Source organism: Nannobrachium achirus (assembly GCF_963921795.1).
Source record: "Nannobrachium achirus genome assembly, chromosome: 4".
Lineage (NCBI taxonomy): Eukaryota > Metazoa > Chordata > Actinopteri > Myctophiformes > Myctophidae > Nannobrachium > Nannobrachium achirus.
The window spans coordinates 30,360,259-30,387,472 of record NC_137813.1 but is presented as its reverse complement, the minus strand read 5'-3'; the positions used below and the strand labels follow the sequence as shown (position 1 = coordinate 30,387,472).

General features: G+C 41.4%; 1 protein-coding gene across 1 annotated transcript; it reads right to left on the bottom strand.

Moving 5' to 3' along the window:
* Positions 1-559: 559 nt before the first annotated feature.
* On the bottom strand, positions 560-25,901 carry clcn7 (chloride channel 7). Its single transcript, XM_080724895.1, has 25 exons — positions 25,709-25,901; positions 24,468-24,545; positions 21,388-21,453; positions 19,845-19,910; positions 18,909-19,041; positions 16,903-17,012; positions 15,180-15,260; positions 14,972-15,034; positions 14,038-14,121; positions 13,581-13,674; positions 13,311-13,375; positions 12,609-12,725; positions 12,294-12,354; positions 11,902-11,962; positions 11,067-11,229; positions 10,564-10,657; positions 8,308-8,480; positions 7,827-7,878; positions 7,068-7,195; positions 6,351-6,436; positions 6,049-6,181; positions 5,425-5,484; positions 4,448-4,624; positions 4,103-4,183; positions 560-3,246 (listed from the first exon to the last, which is right to left on the bottom strand). The coding sequence occupies exons 1-25, from the start codon at positions 25,823-25,825 to the stop codon at positions 3,160-3,162; spliced, it is 2,430 nt and encodes an 809-aa protein (XP_080581021.1). The 5' UTR covers positions 25,826-25,901; the 3' UTR covers positions 560-3,159.
* Between the last annotated feature and the right edge of the window lie 1,313 nt (positions 25,902-27,214).

Sequence of the window (27,214 nt, the reverse complement as noted above, 5' to 3'; positions counted from 1 at the left end):
AGATGTTGACACCTATTCAGTGACCAGGGCCTAGGAGGTGGTGTAATAAGGGAGCAACTTGGCAATGTAGCTTTTCAGTGAATTTGCATGAAGAACAAACCATATGTGGCGAGATTGTCAGGCTTTAGCCTGTTGCCACGCAGATGTACGATTATATCATCCTGTGTATTTTTATACAGTGTCATTACGCTGGTGGGGTTATCTTCTATTTTATTGTGCCTGAGCTTTTAAACAGATTTTGAATATATTTATTTTGCCGTGATGCTGACAAGATCATTAAATGTTACAGTAAGTATTCCCAGACTGGTGCTGGTCTATGCATCGGTTGTTGCTCTGATTATGATTGTTCTAAAGTCATTATGCAGAAGTGTCTAATAAAAAGTTAAAACCGATGAAAAGAGGATGAGATCACGTCCCATCACATTGCCTCAACTTGAGCACTAATACATTACTTAACTTTACTTTATTAGCTCACAAAAGGTTCATCAAGTGGTTATAAAATACAGCATACATTTTAACATCTACAACTGTACAAACAAAACAGCACAACTGAGTGCAAACAAGACAAAAACAAGGATTTGAGGCGAAATGTAAAAACAATGAACACAAGTGTACAGCGGAGAAAAAAACATACTGAAAACACAAATAGTAAAATGTAAATTATTATTATTTGTATGTACACACTCCGGTGATCCTGGCATGATCTATAAATGTCACTGATGGCACATCATCGAATACTGTCAGTTAAATGCAAGTAAATAAAATTAAAATGTTCACGGCAAAAACGTTTTACATTCATAAAATCTTTCTCATGGGTCACTTGAGGGTATTTCTCAACATAGCAAAAACCAAAATCTGTCTTTGATCTCAGTAGTATATCAAAGTGCAAATATTTCGTGGCGATACAAACTTCCGGAGGTTTGAGTACAAATGTCTTTAATGGTGCTGATGATAAACTACTGTAATAAGAGAGTTCCCAAAATCCTGTCCTAATTTTATCAATCACAGTCCATCAATCATCTCTCAGTCAAAAACAACAATCAAGTGACATAATTCAAAAAGGCAAATAAGAGACACGAGACAGTCTACACGAGGGGTGCAGTGGTCGCTTCTTGCGACACCAGTGTTCCGCCAGTTTTGTTGGCAGCATCACACACACACACACATATGCGTGGATGTGTACGCGCGTGCATGCTAGAACGTTTTCTCCGCATACCCAAATGGCTTCTTTGAATAACAGGTTGTGCAAATGCATCCTCACACACACAATATACTGTATAGGCAACACAGCATTTGCTGTTTTCAAAGTGGGTGACGGGGCACCCTGGGGTGCCGCGACGGCAGTCCAGGGGTGCCGCGAGATCATTTGATAATATTTGGAATTTATTTGGACACTTGAAAAAATATTTAGTATAATTTTAAACTTGAAGTACACAGTTATTTTCAGTCACTTCTAACTAAAATGACTATTATCATCAACCTAGTGATGCCTCGCATCACTAGTTTAGTACATTTTATAGATGATAAATATAAAACGAACGGTTTTGAACATACAAGGGTTCCACCTGACAACAACGATATGCAATAAATATGAGTTGCTGGGAGTGAAAATTATAATGTAGGGGTGCCTCGGATAAAAAAAAAATATTCACGGGGTGCCCTGGGACAAAAAAGTTTGGGAACCCCATGTCTACAGTATATACTATCTGCATGCTACAAGAATGCCTCAGCCACCATCCAAGAAGAGAAAGGTACTAGTTCAAAGCAAACTTTGAGTTTTGCTACTGCAATGTGAGAGCGTGACGACATTAAAATAGCGTTCCACCACAGTAAAAAGAAATCACCATTACACCCCTGGTCTGGTCTACACTCTTCTCTCAAATCACTTGCCAATAAAAGAAGTATCTTGATACTTGAAGGTTTTGTACACACTGTATTTTGAAAAGGAAATGGAACTACTGTATTAGTAATGGGACGAAAGCCCTTTGCCATTCCATTGTAAATGACCAAACACCTCATGCCTTTAAACTGTCTCACCATAAATACACCCCCCCACCCCATTTTAAATCTCAAGACAAAGACAATGTAATAACAATAAATAAAAGCATCCTCACTCACACAGTGCAACTAAATAACACAAAAAGGTGGATGAGCTGACATCAGCTGAGCCAGAGTGCTCTTGAATCCACCCTATTTAATGTAATTACATTTGTGAATGAACACAAACATGAACCTGTGTTTCTTTGTACCCAATGTAACAAGAGTGACAAGAGGTTTTAATGGTTCCCAGAGTTGAATTACTTTTTCTACCATGGAACCTAACTTGATGAGCCATTGCTCTGAAGATGCAGAGAAGATTCTTATAGGGGACCATTTTCATACAAGACACTGGAGTCAAAGGTTAAGCAAACTGGTATTTAACTTTGACCTCCAGCCTACAGTTTGGGTAGTTTGTGTTAATTAATAATCCCTTAAAGCATTCATACGCCTTTTCCTACAGTCCACAAATAAAACGGCCACGTTTCCTGAAAGGTCAACCTGTCTTGTCCATAACAGTACTTGTTCTCAAGTTACAAAACAGTAAACATACTGAGTAAAGTCAGTAATCTTTGACTCATCCATGAAAAGGTTCCATAACCATGAGTCAAGATTTGTCCATCTGGGTGTAAAAAAAAAAATAGGTTTAGAACCATTTGACAGGGAACGACAATGACAAAACAAAAGTTAATTCCACCGCACTTAAGGTGGTGTTTTTAACCATAATCCCGATCATTTCCACACATCTTTTCTGTCCACACCTTGCCATCAAACCAAGTCCTTGTGTTGTCATGGTGACCGTTTTGGCATGGTCTCTTGGACCACCACAGAGTCCATGGGGAGTGCATAGCTGGAGCTGAGAAGTAACTAGGCAACAAGTGACCTGTGTAATCCATGGGAATGAGTGTTTGTGTGTCCGTCTGGTATCTAAGTCAATTTACATGTTTATGTCTGAGTGTTGTACCACCCATGTGAAAGTGTGTGTGTGTGTGTGTGTGTGTGTGTGTGTGTGTGTGTGTGTGTGTGTGTGTGTGTGTGTGTGTGTGTGTGTGCACGCGCGCGCACGCGCGCGAGCGAGCGCTTGTCTTTGCATCCAAGTCCATTGCACATCATCTGTGTCTACTATGTTTGTGCCAGCTGTAGTTCTTCCAGCCCATGCTTGCCCAGATGGTACCTGGCCAAGTCCTTCCTGGTCACCAGACCAACCACCTTGAGAAGGAGGAAAAAGTAAATTCATTATCATCATCTTCAACATACCAGTTGTATGATACTGTATGTATGATATGTACAGTAGTACTGTAGGTCGCTCTAGATGAACACTTTTTGAGTGCCTAAGACGTCCACTCCACAGGCGTCTTAAAGTTTAGCCCCGTGGAGTGACAAGGCCCCGTTAAGATGCTCACAGACGTCGATACCTGCAGTGCTCCGTGGCCACTAGTAGCAAAAAAACTCAATATCCCATGATGCCTTGCGAAAGCCGCTGTTGAACAACTTCCACTTCCTCATTCACATCCATTCTATCTGGCTGCAGTAAAATGGCCTTTTCGCTGTTTGTTTTCCCACATCGCTCGTTTGTTCAAGACGGCCCCATCTTCTATGGACTATATCTGACTCATGGATCGCCGCGCTTGTATTTTTTCTTCTCCGCATGAAAGAAGACGCGTGGGGCGGCCGTGAACGGGAGCGGCCGCGTGCATAATGGGCACGCGCAGCGTGCATAATGGGCACGCGCAGCGTCCATGGAGCAATCGAAAATCTGGTAAATAACAAATTGTCTATGTTGGGTGGAGACCTCACATTTACTTTTTAAAAAATAACAAATTTCACGTTTTGAGCTTGCGGATCTGCTACTTTTGAGTGATGCTGTAGCATGATCAAGTAGGGCATTAACTTAAGAAAAAACACAAACAGTGAAATATGGAGATAAGGTTTCTGCCCGCCAGCAACAAAAATGTATGAGGATCAGAGCGTTTGGTATCACTCATCAGATGAGACCATGACACACACATAACGCTAGCTCTCAGGCAGGGAAAGACAGGGCACACACATCACACGCAGTACTTACCCTGTTCTCGTCATCCACAACGACTAGATGTCTCAGTCCCAGTGCTCTGAACAGCTTGAACACACGAGGCAGAGATGTCTCCTACACACACACAGTCACACACACACAAAGAGGTATTCACCCTTGCCTATAATTTCAACAATCAATTTAGCAACAACAGCAAAAGATTGATATATACCTTAATGGAGAGTATAAGGTGTATGCATGTACATAAGTAATTGTGGAACAGTGTAAAGCGTGCGCGCCTGCGTGTGTGTGTGTGTGTGTGTGTGTGTGTGTGTGTGTGTGTGTGTGTGTGTGTGTGTGTGTGTGTGTGTGTGTGTGTGTGTGTGTGTGTGTGTGTACCTGTGGTACGGTGTAGGGCGTGGGGTTCATGAACTCTGTGAGGTCCATCATGCACTCTCTCTCATCCTGGGAGACGTGGATGCTCTGGATGGGAGGGAAGCGGGGGTACGCATCCCGGAAGTCCTTCAGCTGCAGCTTCCTGTGGGTCAGCCTGGACCGAGCCAGCTCCACAAACACCTGGGAGTCACACACACACACACACACACACACACACACACACACACACACACACACACACACACACACACACACACACACACACACACACACACACACACACACACACACACAGTGAGAGACAAAGGAGGGAAGGATGTGACAACATGCACACACAAACACCCTTGTATGGATGGATGGGAGTGAAAGAAACAGGTTTAAGTAGACACAGAGAGAGAGAGAGAGAGGCCGAGCCATCAACAGAGTTGATATATCACAAATACATCAGGGGTTAAACAGTTCATCTATTAACAGAATTGTTTTAATAATGAAAGTGAAATGCATGCTTTAGTGATGAATCATGTGCTATTTACATTGTCATCAAAATGTCCATATACTTTTCTTTTGTTCCATCTTATTTAGAAAAGTCTAAATAAATAATCCTATATTAAGCAATTTCAAGATGTTTGGACTGTTTGGACTCAGATAAGTCGGGATGAGTATTTAACACGTTGTGGTTCATTAGCTCTTTGTACTGTCATTTGTGAAACGTTTCCTAAAATATATAAAGGAATCTAACTAGTTTCAGAAGTGTAAGACCAGTATATAAAACGATTTAAAGCAGTGATTTCACATCCTGACATCAATAAATGTTTATGAAAATATCTGGGCAACATGTAGACACTTTCCACTGTCACACATGCAACACACAACACTATATAACACTAACCCAATGCAGCACACACACACGCATGCACGCACGCACGCACGCACGCACGCACGCACGCACTCACGCACGCAAGAGACTGCACACATCTCACCTTGTGTTTGAGCAGAACAATGAGCTGAGAGCGAAGGATGAGACCGCAGAGCTTTGGTAGCTGAGAGAGAGAGAGAGATACAGGTGATGGAGGGATATGTGTAAGAATAGGAAATCCATGTTCAGCAGCGGTTAACCTTGAATGATCAACCCACTTGTTTATATACTGCATTCTGTAGACGTACTGTACGTATTTATCCTGTACACAACTATATTCTATTTTATATAACGTTCCAATTGGACAAAGAGCTGATAATTCTTTACATTGTGTTCACATTCACACTACATTTTCTTTACAAATTAAACATTTATTATGTGGACATTTTGCAGGGGAATGTCCAATACTTCTGTACATTTTCTATGCATTTTCTAATCTTCCAATAAAACACTGTGATTTAGCTGGTGCTTAAAAAAATCTATAAAAATAAAGTTTCACTTGATTACAGTTGACTTTAATAATCTTTTTGAAATCAGTGGTAATCATTTTTTTTTTTTTTTTTTTTTCATTTCATTTGAAATGCGTAAAACCTAACCGAACTATTTCACTTTAGTACAATCACACAGAAATGACCGGGAGTCTTTCTCTTCTCCCGATCAATAAATTGCCGAGGCGGCTGAGTGGTACCTCGTCGCTACCGGGGAGTTGCGCGACGACAGGGAAACCGTTATGATTGGTGGAGGTGTTGCTAAGGACGTCTACGATGGTTCCCACTTTCTCTAGCCTGTTGAAACACGTTACTGGAGAACTCTGTACCTCCCTGAAGATGAAAGACAGAGAGGGGGGGAGGGACAAGGGGGAAAAAGAGATAGAAAAAGGTGAGGAGGTGATAACATGAGGGAGAAACATATTTGTTATAATCATCTCTGTGAAGTTGACATGTAATTCGTCAAAATCACTTGCTATGAGCCAATGAGAGCAAGCGTTACCTTGCCGTCAGCCAATGAGATGTGGCCGGGGCCTCCCAGTGTAGGAAGGGAACACTCTGTAGTTTAATGTGGAGGTCATATATGCCCTGGAACACAAACACAAGAGATCACACACACACTGGTCCTTTGTGCATGTGTCTGCAGGGTAACAAGTCTGTTCGCCCGCCAGGCCATTTATTATTATTTGCTGTCTGTTCGCCTGGACTTTTTGACATTTTGCACTAAAATATTGTATATCCTGGGTAAACAGACAGTTATTGTTGCTTTACGTTAGCACCCCCTGAAGAGGCACAAGGTTATTAGTAGCCATGGATTATGGGATATGGAATATTTGTGAGCTTATACGTGCTTACGGCATACAATTATAATCGCAATTACTTTGTCATAATCCTTTCCATGTTGAAAAATTTCGATATATTTCAAACATTTTCAAAAATAGTGGAAATAGCAGCAACACAACATGTCGTGATGCGACGCCCTTGTGAGCTTGTAGATCGTTTATTTCCACTATCAATGTTCTTTTTCAAGAATTAAGTTGTCAAATGTCAGTCATTTCTTTGTATATTTAGGTTATGTGTAATATCTGCCTACAAGCCAAACAGAAATGTAATTGTAAAAGGACAAAACACAGAATCGCAATTATTTGAGTGACAATTAATCGTCATGTAAAATGTCGTGACAGCCCAGCCCCTGAGAGTCTCCGCCCCCTCGGCTCACCTCTACAAAGTAGTCTCCTACTATCTTGGCCGTCATGAGGACCAGCATGATGGGGAGACCGTAGGTGACATTTCCTGTGGCCTCCACCATGATGACAGTCAAACTGAGGGTCATCCTCACGATGCCCCCTGCAGGGTGAAAGGCAGCATTACAGCTAATACATTTACATTGAGGGTTTAATTTTTGGTTTCTTACATTTTGTTTTGACGTCCCCAATATATATATTATATATATATATAATTTCATGAAGAAATCAAAGAAAAATCTGAGAAATTCCATAAATAAAAAAACAAACGTTTAAGAAGTAGTGAAAATAGCCGCTCACAACGTGCCGTGAAGCGACGCGTTGTGAGCTGCTGTTTTCACTAGTTTGGGTCCCGGGCAAAGATCTAATCTCTCTTTTGGGTCACAACTCACAAGCTAAAAATATTGGGAACCACTGCTGTACAGGACACGTAATCCAGTCTTTTTATTCCTGTCAAAGAATCCTTAAGCAAAACAGTAAAATAATATAGAAACTGAAGACCAGTGAATAGTAATAAAAGTCTAGACTCTGTCTGAATCACATGCCTGGTCCAAACTGGCCATGTCAGTATCATCCCTTTCATCCTGTTACATTAGACATCAAACATGATGTCATGCGTGGTTCGTACATGATTATAAGTTGTGAACTTGTAGATTTGCTACTTCTAACATGTGACACTGTCATATGACAAACTATAAATTAATAAGCAACATGTTGTAAACTGGGAAACTCACCAAGCTGTGATGCAGCGCCAATCAGGGCATATTTACCAGGATCCGCCCAAATCTAAACATACAAACACATTAATGTAAAAGGAGTAAATGTGGAATATTTAAATCCAAGATTTGGGTTTAGTTTTAGCATAATTTTCACACGAAAAGAACATTTAAAGCAGTGAGAAAAAGTAAAAACATGTCTTGGCCCAAATAAAATAGTATGTCAAATTACAATGACATATACTGTAGCATCTATCACTTTTAAGATATAATGGCAAATCAAAAGTGTGTGTGTGTGTGTGTGTGTGTGTGTGTGTGTGCGTATGCGCGTGTGTGTGTGTGTGTGTGTGCGTGCGTGCGTGCGTGCGTGCGTGCGTGCGTGCGTGCGTGCGTGCGTGCGTGCGTGCGTGCGTGCGTGCGTGCGTGTGTGTGTGTGTGCGCGCGCATGCGTCTGTTTATGGCCAGATTACAGGACAAATAAGAACAAGCACACACTCACAGGGTCTGAGGGGCTGATGGTGGCCAGCAGTATTCCAAACAGCCTCCCCCAGGCTGCTCCTATCAGCAGAGAGGGGATGAAGACTCCGGCAGACACAGTCAGCCCGTACGTCCAGCAGGCCAGGAAGAAGTAGGTGACAGTGAACATGCCCAGTGTGGGAGGGTTGTACGAGCCTGGAGGATGTCAGAGGAAACACACAATGCAGAGGGACATCACACTCAGATCACCTGTGGAGGTGTGTCATGGTCAGAGGGGAACGTGTCCATGGTCAGAGGGGAACGTGTCCATGGTCAGAGGGGAACGTGTCCATGGTCAGAGGGGAACGTGTCCATGGTCAGAGGGGAACGTGTCCATGGTCAGAGGGGAACGTGTCCATGGTCAGAGGGGAACGTGTCCATGGTCAGAGGGGAACGTGTCCATGGTCAGAGGGGAACGTGTCCATGGTCAGAGGGGAACGTGTCCATGGTCAGAGGGGAACGTGTCCATGGTCAGAGGGGAACGTGTCCATGGTCAGATGGTGGTTGGTCCCCAAGAGGAAAGATTATGGTTTGAGCAAGAGAAGGGAACAAAGAGCGAGATGAGAAAGTCAGGAGAGTTAGTAGAAAGAAGAGAGGTCAGCCATCGGTTCAAAGGAAGACAGGGAAAGGCAGAGATGAAAAAAGATAGGCAACAGGAGGCTGGAGAGAGGGAGAAGAGAAAGATAGAGAGAGAAGTGATTGGCCAGAATGAAGTCCTGGTTAACACATAATGCATACTATCTACCTACAACAAGCTGTTAAAACAAACCTTACAAGCCCGCTTGAAATTTGTTTCTAACATTGTGCTTTCCTCCTGAGGTCTCGATATGAACAGATTCCTGTTAAATAATTCTGATAATTTAGGCCGTCCATCCATAATTGAGACACAATTCACTGTGAGCTTGCAGATCTGCTATTTTTATGTTTAAAATAACGCCTGTAAGAACGTGCCCAAAATAGGGATCGCAGGTTTTAAGAGCGTTGCAGGTACATGGAAGGGCCAGAGAGACAGGTGTGAACAGTATTATTTATGAGAGAAAGGATGGGTAAGAAAACGACAGAGAGAGGAAGACCAGAGGTCCATTGTAGAGGTGGTTTGTTGTGTGGGTTGTACAGCATGAACAATGGTCAAATTGTAAGGAGTTTCCTGGAAAAAAACTGATCAATATTCAGGGGTATGAAGGCACAAAAACAAGGAGAACAACAACAGACAGTGTTGTAGCCAAGGTCTCCTGCCAGGGTCATCATTGGTAGCAGGCTAGCAGCAGTGTGAATAAACTGTCAAAGGTTTTGCTAGTGAATGCACAAAAGTGGAACTGGAACAGTATACATTTTAAAACGATAATGTGGGGGGAAAATGGGTACTGGGTAAATGGGTACTCTCTCCTGATTGGCTGAAAAATTGCAACAACCTCTGAAAATGTATTTTCTGTTTATTAAAGAGGCGGCGAGACGGGGAGATCCCTATTACTGAACATATAGCAACTATAGTAATGGAATATAGTGCTTTAACCTTTTGACAAAAATAATAATAATAATAATAACTGCTTCACAGCCAAATCGCCAAAAATCGCCATTTTGGGGGGGGGCTGAGGCAGCCAGATCGCCAAACGTCGCCTTGCTGATGATTTTTTTTTTGGTATTTTTTTGACATTTTTAGAGCAAAAACTGACCTTTCTAGCTTCATTTCAGTCTAAAGAATGATTTTGCGATGGAAATGACATCATCGATGACGTAACCCGGAAATCGTTTGCCCATAACATAGCATAGGCCTTTTTTTAGCATGGAAAGCTAACGTTTCTTTATCAAAGTTTACCATATTTAGACGGATTTTCATTCGGAAAAAAGTGGCTGGGCTGACAGAGTGGTCACCCAGGAGCAAAAATGATTGTACACGGCGTGCGCACGACGTGCACGGCGTCCAGGATCGCTCCCGTTCGCCCGGACCGGCCCTTAATGGCGGCGCCCATAGGCGGCCAGCCATTATGGTCCAGGCTGGTCCAGCCCATGGTCCAGCCTGGAAGACCTAATCGTTGGGCTACTGGTGTACTACAGTCTGCAATCATACTTATGCCTGCTGGGTTTCTGTACTCATAACTTGGAAATTAATAATATTCCTGGCAGTATAGGCGCACAAGCATATTGTAAAAAAAAAAAAAAAAACGTTTTGTTTACCAAAAATATAATTCACCCTACCGTGTATGTCTATGTATACACATCCATCCATCACCTCTCTTACCTGGCTGGTTATGGAAGAGACTCCGGACACTTTTCTCAGGGGTGTTGAAGAATGCTGTTGCCATAGAGTTGTACTCTCCATCTGCACAGAACAACTGTTAATGGAGAGGGGGACAGATAGAGGGGAGGGGCAGGCAGGAGAAGACGGAGAAAGAAAAAGGGTCGATGAGAGATTCAAAGAAAAACACTGTATTGATAACATTGGCCAGTATGATTTCCAGTGTGTGAGTATGTGTGTATTAGGGAGTATCGTTTATCGTGATAAAAAACACTCACAATAACCGTATCGTGGAGATTTCATTTATCGTGAAATTGTCCTTCGTCATGCATTGGGATGAATTCACCTTTTATTTGCCGAGCTGAATAGCCGGTACCATATAAACCCTCTATAATTGGTAAAACTGACCTGGAAATATCGTGACAAGACATTTTTATATCGTCCCATCCCTAGTGTGTGTGTGTGTGTGTGTGTGTGTGTGTGTGTGTGTGTGTGTGTGTGTGTACCTGCAGAGGGTACTGGTCAGACTGGTCTGGTCCCTGACCGGTCTGGTCTGGTCCCAGTGGCTGACAGTCATTGGAGAAGTAGATCATAGCAAAGGATACCGTTGCTGTCACGGCAGCGACCAGCATGGCCTCCATCACCTGTAGACAGGGCCGGTGCACATACCTGGAAGACGACAATGGCAGGCATGTTCACGCATGCTCATGAAAATTCATGCCCAGTGTGCAGACCTAGCCTGGCTGATAAGATAACATGGATTCACTCACATGTTCCTCCACATGCCAGTTTAGAGCGGACCTGCCACTGTAAGTGGTGCTCAGTTCCTCTTTCCACTTACAGTAAATACTACTCAAGTGTTCCAGGGTGATTCTAACATTGTGATGGCCACAAGTTTGACACCCCTTTTTTAATTATTATTTTAGTGACGATGACGTCCCCAAACCAGGAAGTACCATTGGTATTATTAGCTCTATGAGAGAGTCTGTGCGTCTCTACAGTAGATACCCATTTCCTCCCAAGAGGGAAATTCAGTATTCTCCCAACCCAGCTGATTCGCGTGAGCAAATAGGGGTTAGGAGTCTTGCTCAGGGACAAACATCGACATTGCTACCCTGGCCTGGAATCGAACCTGGGACAACCAGGGGCTCTGGTTCCCCAGGCGGGCTCCCTAACCATTCAGCTATGCCGCCCCCATTATGTCTATATTCGCCTGCTCAGAGCTAAACTCATAGCAGCAAATGTCTTGTGCACAGTACCAGTGTTTTTCTCACACATTTTACACATTTGTAAAACTATTTTTACTTTAAGTGTGGCCGTATATGACAGTATAAGCCTTACCGTATCCTGAATATGGTCAGCCAGTAGTTTAAGACATTGAAAAGGGCTCCCAGCAATCCACCTGCCGGTTAAAGGCATTATTAAAATATAACCTGTTGTAAATGAAAAAGGGTCACACAGCACAAGTAGAGCACATAAAAGAGAATAATGAATCGTGAATGCTGTATTGACCAGATAAAAGCAAAAACAAAAGAGTAAACATTTGAGGGAAATTCATCTTAGCACTTTGCCCCATGAAGGTGTGGTAGACTGCACAGGCACTGCTTTTTATCACAATAAACGATAATAGTGATTATCATCCCATCCGTTGTGGTGCTAGTGACTATGACCTTGCAGAAGCCAAAGTCCCTATATAAGAGCTAGCACAAATATTACAAGAGGAGGGTGTTTACCTATGGCTCCCATAATGATGAAAATAGGAATCTCATAGATGTTATAGGCTGGTTTGTTGCTCTGAAACAGAACAGATGTTTAACTTAGCATTCACAGGTAAAAATGGTAACACATTCAAAGACTGCAGTCATGATTTGTAACCTCCTATACCGAACATGCCACTAATCTCTTTTCTAGAGTCTGACTATTCTTAGATTACATTTTGCAGAAAGATACATCATAATTGTTTAGAGAAATAGACAGATCAAATAATAAACATAATACAGTGAACAGTACAGCATGTATTACATAAGCTGTATTATAAATGCTCTCACATCATTCTCAAAACGACCAAAGTTGATGAGACCAGGGCTGGACAGGTCTCCTGTTTTTCCATTATAGATACTCAGGAAGAAATTCAGAGTGAAGGTGGAGATCATGGAGGCAAAAAACTGGAGATAAGATAAGAAGAGAGAGAGAGAGAGAGAGAGAGAGAGAGAGAGAGAGAGAGAGAGAGAGAGAGATGTAAAAAACAAAGAGTCAGGACTGGACTTCTGTGCCCCCTATCCTCCCTCCCCCCATTCATTCATCCATCCATCCTTCCTTCCTTCCTTCAAGTATTAACTCTCCTCTGCAGTAGGGCCACCCACCTGACTACTGAAACACGTGTTAGGCTGCGAAGATCTGCTATTTTTGAAAAATAGTGAAAATTTGTGTAAGTCTTTGAATATGTTGTTCCAGGGATCCCCAGAAGCAAAGACTTGAGTTCAAAATGTTCGCTTTAAAAATATATATATTCAAAGATTTGCACACATTTTCACAATTTCTCAAAAATAGCAGATCTACAGGTTCGCAGCGCGGCACTATGCCACGCTGTGAGCTATTTTTCAATAGCTAAAGCATAAAATAATGGTTCAAGTCTAACGTGACACACAGATGCAGGTCTTAATGGGTTCAAGTGGGCCCTGATCCACAAAAGGTTGACTTGAGAAGCACTGCTACAGCATATTCATCCATTCAGTCATTCTAGGACTCACTATCCTCCATGTGAGCATCTGGTTCCAGAAGGAAGCTCCCTCCTCCAGGGAAAACAAGACACCACCTGCATGGGACAAGCATCACCACAGTTCAATGGAATACAACCACATATTATAATAAGATCTTAATAAAACATGACATTTGCAACAAGCCAGTATTTTCAATTTTAGACTGTGTGCACTATTTCATTTTCCTGTGTCTGTGTCTCTGTGTGTGTGTGTGTGTGTGTGTGTGTGTGTGTGTGTGTGTGTGTGTGTGTGTATTTTTACCGACTGGTGCTCCAAAGGCAGCAGACACACCAGCAGCAGCTCCAGCAGATACAAAATCTCTTTTCTCTGTGTCCCTCCGAAAATATTCAAAGATCTAAACACACATGTACACACTAGTGAACGAATACACTCATGCCACACACATGGACAAACCCTTTATATAATGCACACATCACACATTAATAAAACACACTTCTATGCATATTGTAACTTAACTCAATAAAGCAACCTGCACAGTGCAAATCTCTCAAGGTGATATAATAGTTTTATCCAACATAAACAGTTTGTCTCACTTGAAACACGCATGCACACGTACACACACACACACACACACACACACACACACACACACACACACACACACACACACACACACACACACACACACACACACACACACACACACACACACACACACACACACACACACACGCACTCGCACACACCTCTACAGTACCTTGAAGTCTCTTTTCAGAGAGGTGCTCCTACCCTGAGAGACCCCTGCAGCTACAACGGCACCAGAGTGAATCATGGGACCTTCCTGAGGAATTGTGGGACAAACAAGCAGACAAATAAATAACAGATCACTTACTACCTAAAGTAATTATAATAGGAAAGACAGCTTTTTTTCTCTCTCTTTTTTGACTGGTTAGGGAGCCCGCCTGGGGAACCAGAGCCCCTGGTTCGATTCCAGGCCAGGCCAGCAATGTCGGTGTGTGTACCTGAGCAAGACTCTTAACCCCTAATTGCTCACGCGCTCCTTGTGGGCAGCGAATCAGCTGGGTCGGGCTGCAAATACTGAATTTCCTTTGTGGGAGGAGTAGGTAACTATTATTTTTGTTATGGAACGTGGTGTCTTCAGGGACTAACGAGACACATTTCCCTGAACAGCATGACATCACACACAACCCTAATCCAAGGAGTGTGTGTGCAAACAACTTCATTTACATCAGTGGTTCTCAACCTGTGGTTCTCAACCTGTGGGTCGGGACCCCCCAAATTATTTTGGGGCGTCCCCAGATCATTAACTTAATGTGCAACATTGTTTTCTCTCTCAATAGTAAACAAAACAACAAAGTTTAAGTGTATAGAGGGTATATGCACATTTCTAAAGTGACAATTAAGGACTTTTTAATACTAAAATGACAAATTAAACATTGGCCAAATTTTCAAATATTAGAGGCATGCTCTAATGATTGTGAGCATGTAGATCGGTAGTTCGGCAATTTTTACAATAGAACCGTGTTATACAATATGTAAATCCTCAAGTCCCCTCCAGGTCCCCAGTTAAAATATGATTATTTTGGGGGTCACAGCCTCAAAAGGTTGAGAACCACTGATTTTCATCACACCTGTGACTTTAATAATAACATACATGCATAGTTGCTTACCTTCCCCACTGCTAGGCCTCCAGCCACAGAACAGATAACACCAAACACTTTAACCAGCAGGGTCTATGGAACACACACATTATGTGAGCATGAATGCAATTTCTTTTTGTTCATTGTGCATCGGTTAAAGTAGTTCTTCACACAGTGGTGTGTGTGTGTGTGTGTGTGTGTGTGTGTGTGTGTGTGTGTGTGTGTGTGTGTGTGTTACCTTGAGTCGTACAACCCTGGGAACCTTCACTCCATTCAAGTAGCATTTTATCTGTGGTATACCACTTCCAGCTGCAACTGGCTATAGAAAGGAGAGGGAGCAAAGAGACCAGATGATGAAGAGGAGTTCCACATATAGAAATGGTCTGTTGAGATCAGTGAGGAAGGACTTGAATGGCCTGCACATAGGCCTCACCTCAACTCTAGCAAACATCGTGTGGTAGCAACTAGTGAAAATCCATCCCAGTAAAGTTTATAGTGTTGTAGTAGTAAAGTGTTTACAGTCTATGGGTTGGTTCCCTTGACACATCACTGCGACATCACAGGTGATATCACAGGTGACATCACCGATGTAAAAGTCCATATATGGGTATTCCCCAGAATCCCTTTTATGCCCATATATGTAGATCCCTGATGTCATCGATATATATCGGCCAGATGGCCAAGACATCTGTGTGGCTGGTTCAGATAGGGATCTCCATGTATGGGCATAAAATACTTGCTATATTTTATTTGTATCTGTGTATATTTACAGAGTGTGTGTGCGTGTGTGTGTGTTAATCTAGCAATATGTACACATTTATAATATCTGCACAGCTTTATACACACGTCTGTCTGTCCATCTGTCCGTCATGTCACACTTTTGCCCCTACTCTTATCTCCGGCACTGTTGCCCCTATCCATGCCAAACTTTGCACACACACTCCTTGGCTGGCAAACCACAACCTCTGCCCCTGATTTCTCACATGCCCATCTTCTAGCGCCACCATGAGGTTACATACGACCTGACAGTCGCTTATCTCACGATTAGGGAGTCTTACTGGTGTCTAAGGGTCCTTGACCCTTGGACACTTGGGCAGCATACATTTTTCATTTCATAGCTTTATGTGTTCATATTTCCATGATTCCATATCTAGGACAGTCTGCATTTTTAACAGGCATTTTGATAGTGGTGGTCAAGAGAGCTATCTAACATGCCAATCCTAAATCTCCCATCAGTGTTCAACCGGTTTGTGATCTAGTGACTGCAAAGTCCATAGCCTATGATTCACATGATTTTCATACCCATCAATCCATTAGGATCACGATAGATGGGTTTAATTTATTTGCAGACACAAATGCACTCAACCAGGTGTGTAGTCATCTTTGTAATGAGGGATTTACACACTGCAACCCTACTATAACAGTCCTCTTTATTTTGATGTTGACAGATTGTTCTTGCTGAAAGCCCGATCACAACCTACTCTAATAATAAAACAACTTTAACAACTTTAAGATATCAGGAGCTAGTCATGATATTGGTAATTCATTGATTAAATCAGTGTCTTCTATTATTAAACTCACTACACATATTTTCAACTTATATTATCTCTCCAGTCCAAACTGGGCTTATTCCAACCAATTAAAAACATGCCAGTTATCCCTTTCTATAAATTTGGGGACCCACAACTTTATTATAATAATTTTCCATTTCAGTGATACCATGTTATGTCTAAAATATTGGAAAAACAGATAAATAGAAGAATTGCACCACTTAAATGAACACGATGTGTTGTACAGAATACGATGTTAACAGCTTTATCTAATCATACAGTATACCTGTATGGAAGCCTTTGTATTCATTATATTTCTCAGGGGTTTCATTTAACTTGCCACTCATCTATAGCTAAAGATGACATGAAACTCACATCCATGTTTAGAACGTTTCTGTTTGTCTGTCTTACCTCAAAGAAGGCAACCAGGATGGCTCCCACCATGACAAAGGCAGAATTGAGAACAGCCCATAGGATGAGAGAGATGGACAGGCCACCCACCTCTGTAAACTTCTCAATGTCTGGAGGGGTCAGCAGTCAAGGTAGTAACTTACAGAGTTGGGGAATCATGCGATTGGGAAGCTGACTTAGCTAATGACTAAACCAACAGTCACAATAGACTAGAGCAGGGGTCTTCAACGTTTTCAGGCCAAGGACCCCTTAGTTGAGAGAGCGATGAAGCAGGGACCGGGGGACCCCCACAACCTTTTCAGAGATTCCATATAATTTCATTGTTTGACAGCACTATCCTCAGAAGATGTTTCAGATATTTAACCACTTGAACCGTCAATACTTAATAAACTTGACATTTCACTCTGTACTTAGTCTGCTCTTTTGCCCCTCTACACCAAACCTCTTTGCCGAAAATAGCCGATCCACAGCTGCGAGGCGTTGTGAGCTTGTAGATCGGCTATTTTTGCCTAAAGTTCTCAGAATATGGACTCTAGGGTTCAAATGGTTAATATAAAAAAGGAGAAGAAAAGTCGCACCAAGATTTGGAGGACCACCTGTAGCAACTCTGAGGACCCCCTAGGGGTCCCGGACCCCCTGTTGAAGACCCCTGGACTAGAGCACAGTACAGTCGTGATTGATCAAGCAACTTTAACACATCTGGATGGATAATGCACAACAAGTGGTAGTACATATGATAATAAATTAAATCTATAGTTGTCTACAGTTCTACTGCACCACAGATGCAGGATAAATAGACAATCACGTGCACTGTAATGCTGGCAATGAAATAGTTTTTTTTTTTTTTTTTTTCCAACCTTGGTATGAACTGTGGAGAGGACGGTCAGTTTGTTCGGATTACCAAGCGAGCTAAATGGACAAAGAGGCTTTTCATTGCACAGTCCAGGCTGGTACAGAAAAGGTCCAGTCACACTGCAACTATTTATCTTCTTAGCGATTTTTCTATTCATTACTTTTTTGATGAATCAAATCATTAAGGTGCATTAGGACCTGCCGCCGATTCTACAAATGCTTTCTAAATCAGTAGTTCTTACACTTTCAAGATTTTTCAAAAAATGTTCAAAAATAGCAGATGTACAAGCTCGGCACGAAGTGACGCACTGTGAGCTTTTATAAATGACACAGATGAGAGAACATATATTACGATGACAGAACATATTACTCCAGTTTCACTAGACTGGTTCCCAGTTGTTTTAGGGTTGATTTTAAAATGATTTTACTTGTTTACAAAGCTCTCAATGGCACCTTCGTATCTTTATGACTACCTGCCTAGGTAGGTCCCAAACCGCTTCCTATGGTCTTCCAGTGCTGACCTGCTTGATGTGCCTACAATGACATAAAAATATGGTGAAGCACCATTCTGCTTCTACGGGGCGACGGCTTGGAACAAACTCCCATTACACCTACAATAGGCAGCGTCTGTGGATATCTTTAAAGCACAGCTCAAGACCTATGTATTTCTTCACTCTCGCTTTTAGTTGATTCTAAATGTCCTGTCTTGAAAATGATTTGTCTTTTATTATTATTATTATTATTAGATGCTTTCCTGGTTTCAATGTATTAACGAATCGACATAAAAAAACAGATTTTTTTATCGTTGAAACACATTAGGTTCTATTTTATACGCTGTCATACACCGTCATATGAAAATAGCCGTTCAACAAGCTCACAACGAGTTACAGTGCACGTTTCAATTGGTATCAAAGGGTTTTTCAGAATTCTGTGAAACTCCTTAAAACGTGTCAGTATATAATGTGTCAATAATAGTGTTAATTATCAACTGGTTTCACACTGGGACCCAAACATGTTGCACTGACCATAAAATCATGACATAACATAAATAATTAAGATATTACTCTGTTCAGTGACCCTGTCGGGACAACTTGCAACTCGTTTTCTCTCAAATGGTTGAGAAACAACACCATGTTAAGAGTATTTAAGGATGCTCTGTTTGACCACTTCGTACTTGATTCCAGCCAGCTGCTCCACAGCAATGTCTATAAAGCAGGCAATGAGACCCGTCAGGAATCCAATCAGACCACACACCACCCAGCGACTGATCTCCAGACAGCGGAAACCCTTGGAATTACAAGAGATAGATATTGAGAGAGATTGTGTGATGGTTAGAATAGGACATAAGGAAAAAAAAAAAAAAAAGATGTACAGTATTTTCTGGACTATAAGGCGCACCTGACTATAAGGCGCACTGTCAATGAATGGTCTATTTTCAAACTGTTTTCATATATAAGGCGCACCTGACTATAAGGCGCACATAATAGACGCTACCGTTGCGTTATGCATCCAACAGATGGAGCTGTGCTAAAGGGAATGTCAATGTCAATGAATGATCCATATATAAGGCGCACTGGACTATAAGGCGCACTGTAGTTTTTTGAGAAAATTAAAGGCTTTTAAGTGCGCCTTATAGTCCGGAAAATACGGTACATGTGTAAAAAAATGTGTAAACATGTAATTTCTCCTGCAGAATCAATGAAGTTCTATCTGATTTAGATTTGTTTTGTGGTGCTAACTGCTCCTATGTTTGACTTTGTGTGTAGGTCCCTATGTATGCAGTACCAACAGCTCACAAGAAACTAACGTCACGCGAGACTAACGTCATAGAAAGTACGCAGTCGCAGAGACCGACATCACCATCAAAGGCTTATTTCCATTGTGGTCCTAATTGGTGTTGCTACAAGGGGTAAATAAAAATACAGTAAAAAAGCAATAAATCAACATAAAATCCAGTTAAAGTCAGGACCAAGTGGTATTAAGACAACTATTTAAGGAGGACTAAAAGCCAGTAATTATCTTTATCCATCTCTCCATTCATTTACAGTAATATACTGTACATTATACACTGTGTTACCGCCAGCACTTACAATGAAGCTCATTCTCCTCTCCTCCTCCAGGAACAGCTGGTTCTCACTGTTATCATAGTCCAGACTCTGGAACGATGTACAATTAAAATGACAATTTAGGCATTTAGTAGACACTCTCATCCAGAGCGACTTACAATAAGCATGGTAATCACAATAATGAGACAGTGTAGTGCCTCAGGAAACTGGGATCGCAGGTAAACCAAGAACGTAGCATCAGTTTAAACAATATAAAGAATAATCAGTACATTGAAAGTATAGGGTACCTGGTTGACCTAGCAATCTGTTTAGATAACATGCCATTTACATTACATTCTTGTGGTAGGGATGGGACGATACACGATATTATCGTTTATCGTGATAAAAAACACTCGCGATAATCGTATCGTGGAGATTTAATATATTGTGATATCATACTCCGTTATGCACTGGGATCAATTCACCTTTTATTTGCCGAGCTGCACCGGGTACCACTTAAACCCTCTATAATTGGTAAAAGGTACTTATAATATTCATATTTGATACAGTCTTTTTTCCACTCTCTATCAGATGTCTTTGCCAAAAAATAGCCAATATACAAGCTTGTAGATCAGCTATTTTTTGGCGAATGTTCCGCCCCAGGATAATGGATTTTGATTATCGCAATAATAATATCGTAAATCGCGATTTCTTTTGTCACAATAATCGTGATATGAAATCGTCCAATCCCTATCTTGTGGTAAAGAAAAACCAAACAACACTGAGAACATTCAATAACAATTAGGATTTATAAAATCAAATGCCTCGACCACATAACCACAACATCCTGTATTTGATTCCTGGCTTAGGACTTGTGTTGCATGCCTTCTCCTTTCAGTTCCTCACCATCTGTCATATTCACACAGCAGCCATTTCGTTTTTACATCACATTCTGGCGGAGGTTTGGAGACCCCACCCTAATGAGGGGACTTCCTTGATGAGGTGACATAAAAGCCAAACGGTTGCTGTGTGAATAAAGGTCAATCGTCACTTAGGGGTGGGCGATATGGAAAAATACAAAATCACGATATTTTCCCAAGCTGTATCACGATACACGATTTTATCACGATTCTTTTTCACATTGGTTTTTATGATTATTTTTCAAGTTACTTGACAAAAACTAGACTCTCTGGGTTCCTTTTGGGAGGTCTAATTTGAACTTTACAAGTATGTAACTCTGATAGTATAAAAAAATGAAACCAAATGGACCCTTGCGGGTCCATTTGTATACTGTCAGAGTTAAGTGGAGACCTTGACATTTTAAAGTTTGAGAACTACTGATTTAGACCAAAATGCAGGTTTAAATTGAATTCTGCAATGAATCTCTGTATTAACGATTAAACAGGATGTTTTACAAGGCTCCCTCAATTGTATCACAATATATACGATACTTCTGAGAAGGCATATCGTGGAGACATTGTATCGTCTCAACGATGATTATCACCATATCGCCCAGCCCTATCGTCACTCCTCACTTTCCTGATTCAAAATAAAGCAATGACAACATTAACGAGGCCGTTTCGTTTACCTCGTATTTCAGTGAGAGCAGCTTCTCATTGTGAGGAATCTCTTTGGGGCGTCCCCTCAGCGAGTCCTGAAAGAAGGGAATCAGAGTACAAAGGTAAGACATAGAAACACTGATCTATGAGCACTGGCCTATGGAAAAACTCTGCAGAAGACTAGGGAGAGAAGAGAAAGTCATCAAAGTCGCAGAAATCAAAGTGAAGATACAGCAAGAGTGAAGCCTTATTTTTACTTTGTATGACAATGTCGCTCACCGAATAGAGACGATCTAATAAGCTCACAACACGTCATGACGGAGTATAAATGAAGCCCAAGTGTATAGCACAGGGTTCCCCAATAGGCGGCCCGCGGGCCATTTGCGGCCCAGCGGGGGCCTACTGTCTGGCCCCCACCAACCCCAGTAATAATGGTGGTATAAGAGCAGCAACAACACTAGTATATCGTCGTTGTCGGGTGGAAACCTTGTATCTCCAAATTTGTATGTTATTTCGCAAAGTAAAGCCCTGCTTCATCATACAAGGCCGTTGCACAAAAGTAGTGAAAACAGCAGATCTACAAGCACACAACGCCTCGCACCGCAAGGCGTTGTGTGCTTGTAGATCGGCTGTTTTCACTAGTTTAAATCATTTTTAAAATGATAAATGCAAAACAAATGGTTTTGGACATACAAGATTTTCACCCGACAACGACGATATCTGAACTGTCGCTGGAGTAGCGGGAACGCCACCGTCGTCCCCTGCAAGTGGCCCTCAGCTTGGTACCCTAGACATAATTCGGCCCTTGGGAAAAACGAATTGGGGAACCCTGGTATAGCAGCTGGTCAGCCATCATTTTGATCAACAACAATATGACTGGGCCATACTGTTTTCAGCCGTCCTACACTCCGAGCTGCAGTATGCAAGAATATTTCCTGTCATCACCACTGTAGTATTTAGTCAGAGCTTGTTGTGCTCTCCAAACAAGAGTTTGAGGTGTACCGCATCTTTTTGATTGAATCACCATTTGCATTTTCAATCACTGCACTCCATTATGTGCAATTAAACTACTCTAGAGGTCAGCGGGAAATGTATAATTACATTTTCATTTCAAGTAAAACATCTATAAATCCATGACTATGATGATTACACCAAGCATAACTCTCTGAGATTTACACACTGCAGCTCTGAGGATCTGTGCAGTAAAAGCAGAAAGGCATTTAGGTCAATGAAGCGATTTTACACAAGTTGAGCCATATAAGACTACTGTGACGACAACATAATGTTACACCAGTGTTCCCAGTTCTTGTTTTCATTTTATAGACAGGGCAGAAAGGCCTCTCTGAAACAGCACTTACACCAAGTAACAAGACAACTCAAGTAAAACCAAAAGTAAAATACAATTCATATAAACAGGATTATAGTTTCTGCTGCGTTTAACTATAAATCCAGCCTGTTCGCGTGACTGATTGAGGAAACACTGGTGCACATAATTCCATTTAGGCAATCCTTACCAGCACACAAGACAACAGTAGGTTATCATTTACATGCAGGGCACTAAATGGACCGACAACGCATCACACAGTAAGCACATGCACGCACTCAGACGGAGCAATTCATATTGTCATGCATGCACAGGATATATCGGTAATCATGCACGGGAACAAAATGTACAGTATCGTATCACTAATAAGTAATTTTAAAGTTAGGTCATTCCAAGCAGCTACAGTAGAGGCAGCTTAGTGCTGAAACTAAGGCGGTTGGTGTTGGACTTGTGAGTGATAAAACTTCCTTCAATGTAGCCTAAGGAACATGATTAAAATGCACTGTGTATCTGTATCATTCAGTTTAGTAGTCTCACTCTCTATAGCTATAAGTTAGCTCAGAACGGAATGCTGCAAGGTCCTAGCACTAGCACCAGAGGATATTTTCAATTTAAGTGTTCAATAGTGTCAAAAACACACTTATGTGCAATTGATGTGGAAAAATATACCAGTGAAAATTATATCAGAAAATGTTAAACAGTGACAGTACTGATCTGAACAAGGGTTAGACAGACACAGTCAACCATTTTAGATTCCACTTTCTTGCACTTAGCCCACTTGTAGGCAGTGTCGGTTTTGAAAAGCCAGTGACCCATCTTTGGTGGTACCATACCCTGATTAGGAAGAATCAGTTCAGAATGTATACTGAGGATTTTTCAAGCTCATGGTTTACAATCATTCATCTTGTGCAATGTGTCATGTTGGGAAACCATCATCAGACTGGTTTATTTTCCACCCTCGTGCCTCTAAAACACAGTGGATGAGTCAACTTCACTGCTCTTATCTTCTTGTCCATGAAGTCCCTGTTCCTTTTCTTGGTTGATGAGTTTATTTAATACAGGCTAGTTTGAAAGAGGCAGAGGTGTCAATTTGATCAAGCTTGCTGGGTGGAGCTAACAGCTATACTGTACCCAACACTAAAGCTTAAGTCTAGGCTAAAGGGAATAATTTGTAGAATCCTCTAACTGAAGCTTTATTGTATTGAACATTAAGTGGCTGAACTGAAATGAAAAGTCTTTACAGAGGCCTGGCCTAGTATTACTATGTCATAAATCAGCTTACGCATATTACAAGCCAGGTTGGACTTGCTGTAGGCCACTCAAACAATCCTGTGCAAAATGATATGACCAGTATTGCAACTTTCCAGTAACTTATTCTAATCAACAACACTTCCTCAAATCTTTGCGTCTAATAGGCATGATTAATAATCATAACCAGAGGAATGTTATGGCTATATACTGCAGACACTCGAGTTTATTTCTTCCTGACTGTTTTACGAAATAGTGCATTGTACTTTAATTCATCTGTAATTCACCAACATTAGTGGAAAATACAAATACTGTAAATAGTGCCTGGCAATTTTGTCTTAAATAGTGTAGGCTTACAGAGTAGGGATTGATTTAAGGTGAAGAAGAGACCGTTTATCCTATCAACTACGATGAATTAAAGATTTCCGGTCTAAATTAAGAGAAGAGATTCACATGAATGTTCTTTGAGGTAGATGGTGTGATTGGTAAACAGACAGAGCGGAGATGGAGACAGCGGATCCGGACTTTAGACTTTACCTCATCCGATGTCATCTCCTCCTCCAAATCCACCGTGCTGAGTCTGCCTATGTGAAATAAACTGCCTCCTCCAGGCAGCTAACAGACCAAAGACATTACACACCTAAGCAAAATGACATATATGGCTATGTGTAGCACTTTGCAAGTTAACATTTAAACAGTCATTGCTCCTTAGTATGGACGATTGGGGCAGAGGGTTTGAATGTACAAGTGGGGGAAACATTGTGCTTAAGTGCTTAAGTGCTTATAGCTATACTAATGAGTCAATGACCATGATACTGTGAAACACAGGATGTAGGTCGTTAGCCAGGACTATTTGATTACTGTACATGTTGACTGCCCGACTGCGTCTGTGAGGGAGGAAGCTGGCATTTCCACAATTTCTGTTTCAATGACACTGCTGGTTGACTTCTTTTGTGTCATCATCACGTCGGGTCTTTTGTAACCTGACAGTTTTCAATTGTACTCCAAGTTCCTCGAGGAATCTATAGATAATATTCTTTCTTCATGCTGTTTGCATGCGTGTGCTGTGTTGTGCTTGCTCATACAATAGTTAAACGATGCATGCCTTTGAAAACTCAAAACCAATCCTGGACAGGGAGAGCGGGGCACTCGTCATAGTTAGAGGAATGCCATGAAATAAAATTAGTGAAATACATTCATATAATAACGCAGCATTTTCTGTTCTCTTTTTTTGGTTCGTTTTTATGCAAATAAATAAAAACAGACCATGACACAGCATTTTCATTAAAGTCTAACAAAGGGGTAGGCAACCATAGGCACAGGTGCACACATTGGCACAGGGGAGGGTGATCATTGCCACACTGACATAAGTTTGAGAGAGGTTTGTTCTTTTGAAATTAAATATTCAAAAACATAACATCCTGCACATAATTCTACATTCATTTAAACTGATAACTCTGACTGGGAAGGGGGGAGTCTAGGAGACAGGTGGGTTATTGAGTATTGATCACAAAAAGAACAAGAAAAAATAAAGGTTGTAAATATGTTATGTCCAGTTTATAGCCTATATTGGACAATCAAAATCAGTAGGAAATATACCATTTTAACGCGGTGTCATAATTAAACTTAATATTGATATGGCACACTATGACTTTCAGGAAAATGAAAACATGGCACTTCATGTCAGACAGGTTGCAGACCCCTGCCTGCTCTAACGTTACATGACAGTCAGTCTGTCAGCTGGGATGCTAACTCGCTAGCCAACATGCTAACGTTACCTGTCTGGAGTATCGGGGCTGTTCAGAACCGTTGAGAAGCGGTGTTCCTTCCCCGCCGGTCGCCCCGGACTCGTCAGTTCGGCTGGACCACGACACTTTCTTGGTGATGTTGGCCATGGCAGCCTCCGATAGAGAACAACTCTCACAACCCCTGCAATAACTAGTCAAATGCAACTGTTGTAGCTGAACTACACTTAAGTCATTTTCTCAGCACAGCTCCCCATGACCAACACAACACCAGCAGTCTCGTGACGCTTAGTATGTATGGGTCCCATGCGTGGCCAAAAATGTTTGACGTGGTCTTCTGGGTGTTGTAGTTTCTAGTTGTTGTAGGCGAGGACGTCAGACCCCCGGCAGAGGGGGATGATGAGTCGGTCTGGCCACGCCAGGTTACAGCAGCCAGCCACAGCTATTTTCCATAAAAAGATGATAAATCCTCAGAAACCTTGTGATGTAAGTAAGTTGCAACTAAATCGTCACTGAGCATTTCATTGATTGATTGATTGATTGATTGATTGATTGATTGATTGAAGACTTTATTTGAAGTTTGCATAGGAAAAGGTACAGGACAGTTACAGTTTAGTTAATTCACTAAAAAGGTCAGGGTCTTTTTTTACCAGTTTCGAGTTGCAGCCACTTGTAAGTGACTTTTCAGATCGGTTTTAAAGGAGGGTAGGGATTCAGACTCCTTTAAGGCAGGCCCATCAGTAGGGCATTCCACATTGCATAGCAGCATAGCAGGAGAACAAATTTGACATACCCTTTGTTTGAGCCAAATCTGGGTTGGATGTGATTTGTGAAGTTGCCTCTGTTCTGGTGTTGTAATTGTGAACAAACTGAAGATCCTTGACGTTTTTGGAAGTATTTTGTCAAGTACATGGGTACTTAGGTCAAACTGCCAGAAACATGGACTGATCTTTGGTGTAGTGTATCTTGGGCACACCAGGCCCATTGCAAGATGCTATACTGAAACTTACAATTAAGTGAAACAAACCCAAATAATGTCATACACAATATTTTGTTTTATTAAGCAGCCACCAACAGTCATTATTGTTTGTTTGTGATCACAGCTATGAGTTAGCCTACTATAAAAAATGTTTTGTTTACAAAATTATTTCGAGGGTGAGTATATATATATATATATAGAGAGAGAGAGAGTGCATCATCATTTATCGCCATATAGCCTACTGTATAAAAAGAGAGAGAAATCGAGAGAGAGAATCGAGAGAGAGAGAGAGAGAGAGAGAGAGAGAGAGAGAGAGAGAGAGAGTGAGTGAGTGTTTGTGTGTGTGTGTGTGTGTGTGTGTGTGTGTGTGTGTGTGTGTGTGTGTGTGTGTGTGTGTGTGTGTGTGTGTGTGTGTGTGTGGGTATACCTGTATATAATACTGATGTATTACTCAAAGAGAGAGAGAGAGAGACTATACTAGTTACTAGTAACATCACATATTCTTTTTTTTTTTTCAATAATATTTTTTATTGATTTTCAAAAGTTATGACAAAACAAAG

What these genes read in the sequence shown, in the direction of transcription:
- clcn7 (XM_080724895.1), bottom strand. Translation starts at nt 25,825, where the DNA reads ATGGCCAACATCACCAAGAAAGTGTCGTGGTCCAGCCGAACTGACGAG. An exon ending in TCTCTTCCATAACCAGCCAG is followed by an intron (nt 8,481 to 10,563) that starts GTAAGAGAGGTG and finishes GACATCCTCCAG; the next exon opens with GCTCGTACAACCCTCCCACA. An exon ending in TTGTTCTGCTCAAACACAAG is followed by an intron (nt 4,625 to 5,424) that starts GTGAGATGTGTG and finishes TGTGACTCCCAG; the next exon opens with GTGTTTGTGGAGCTGGCTCG.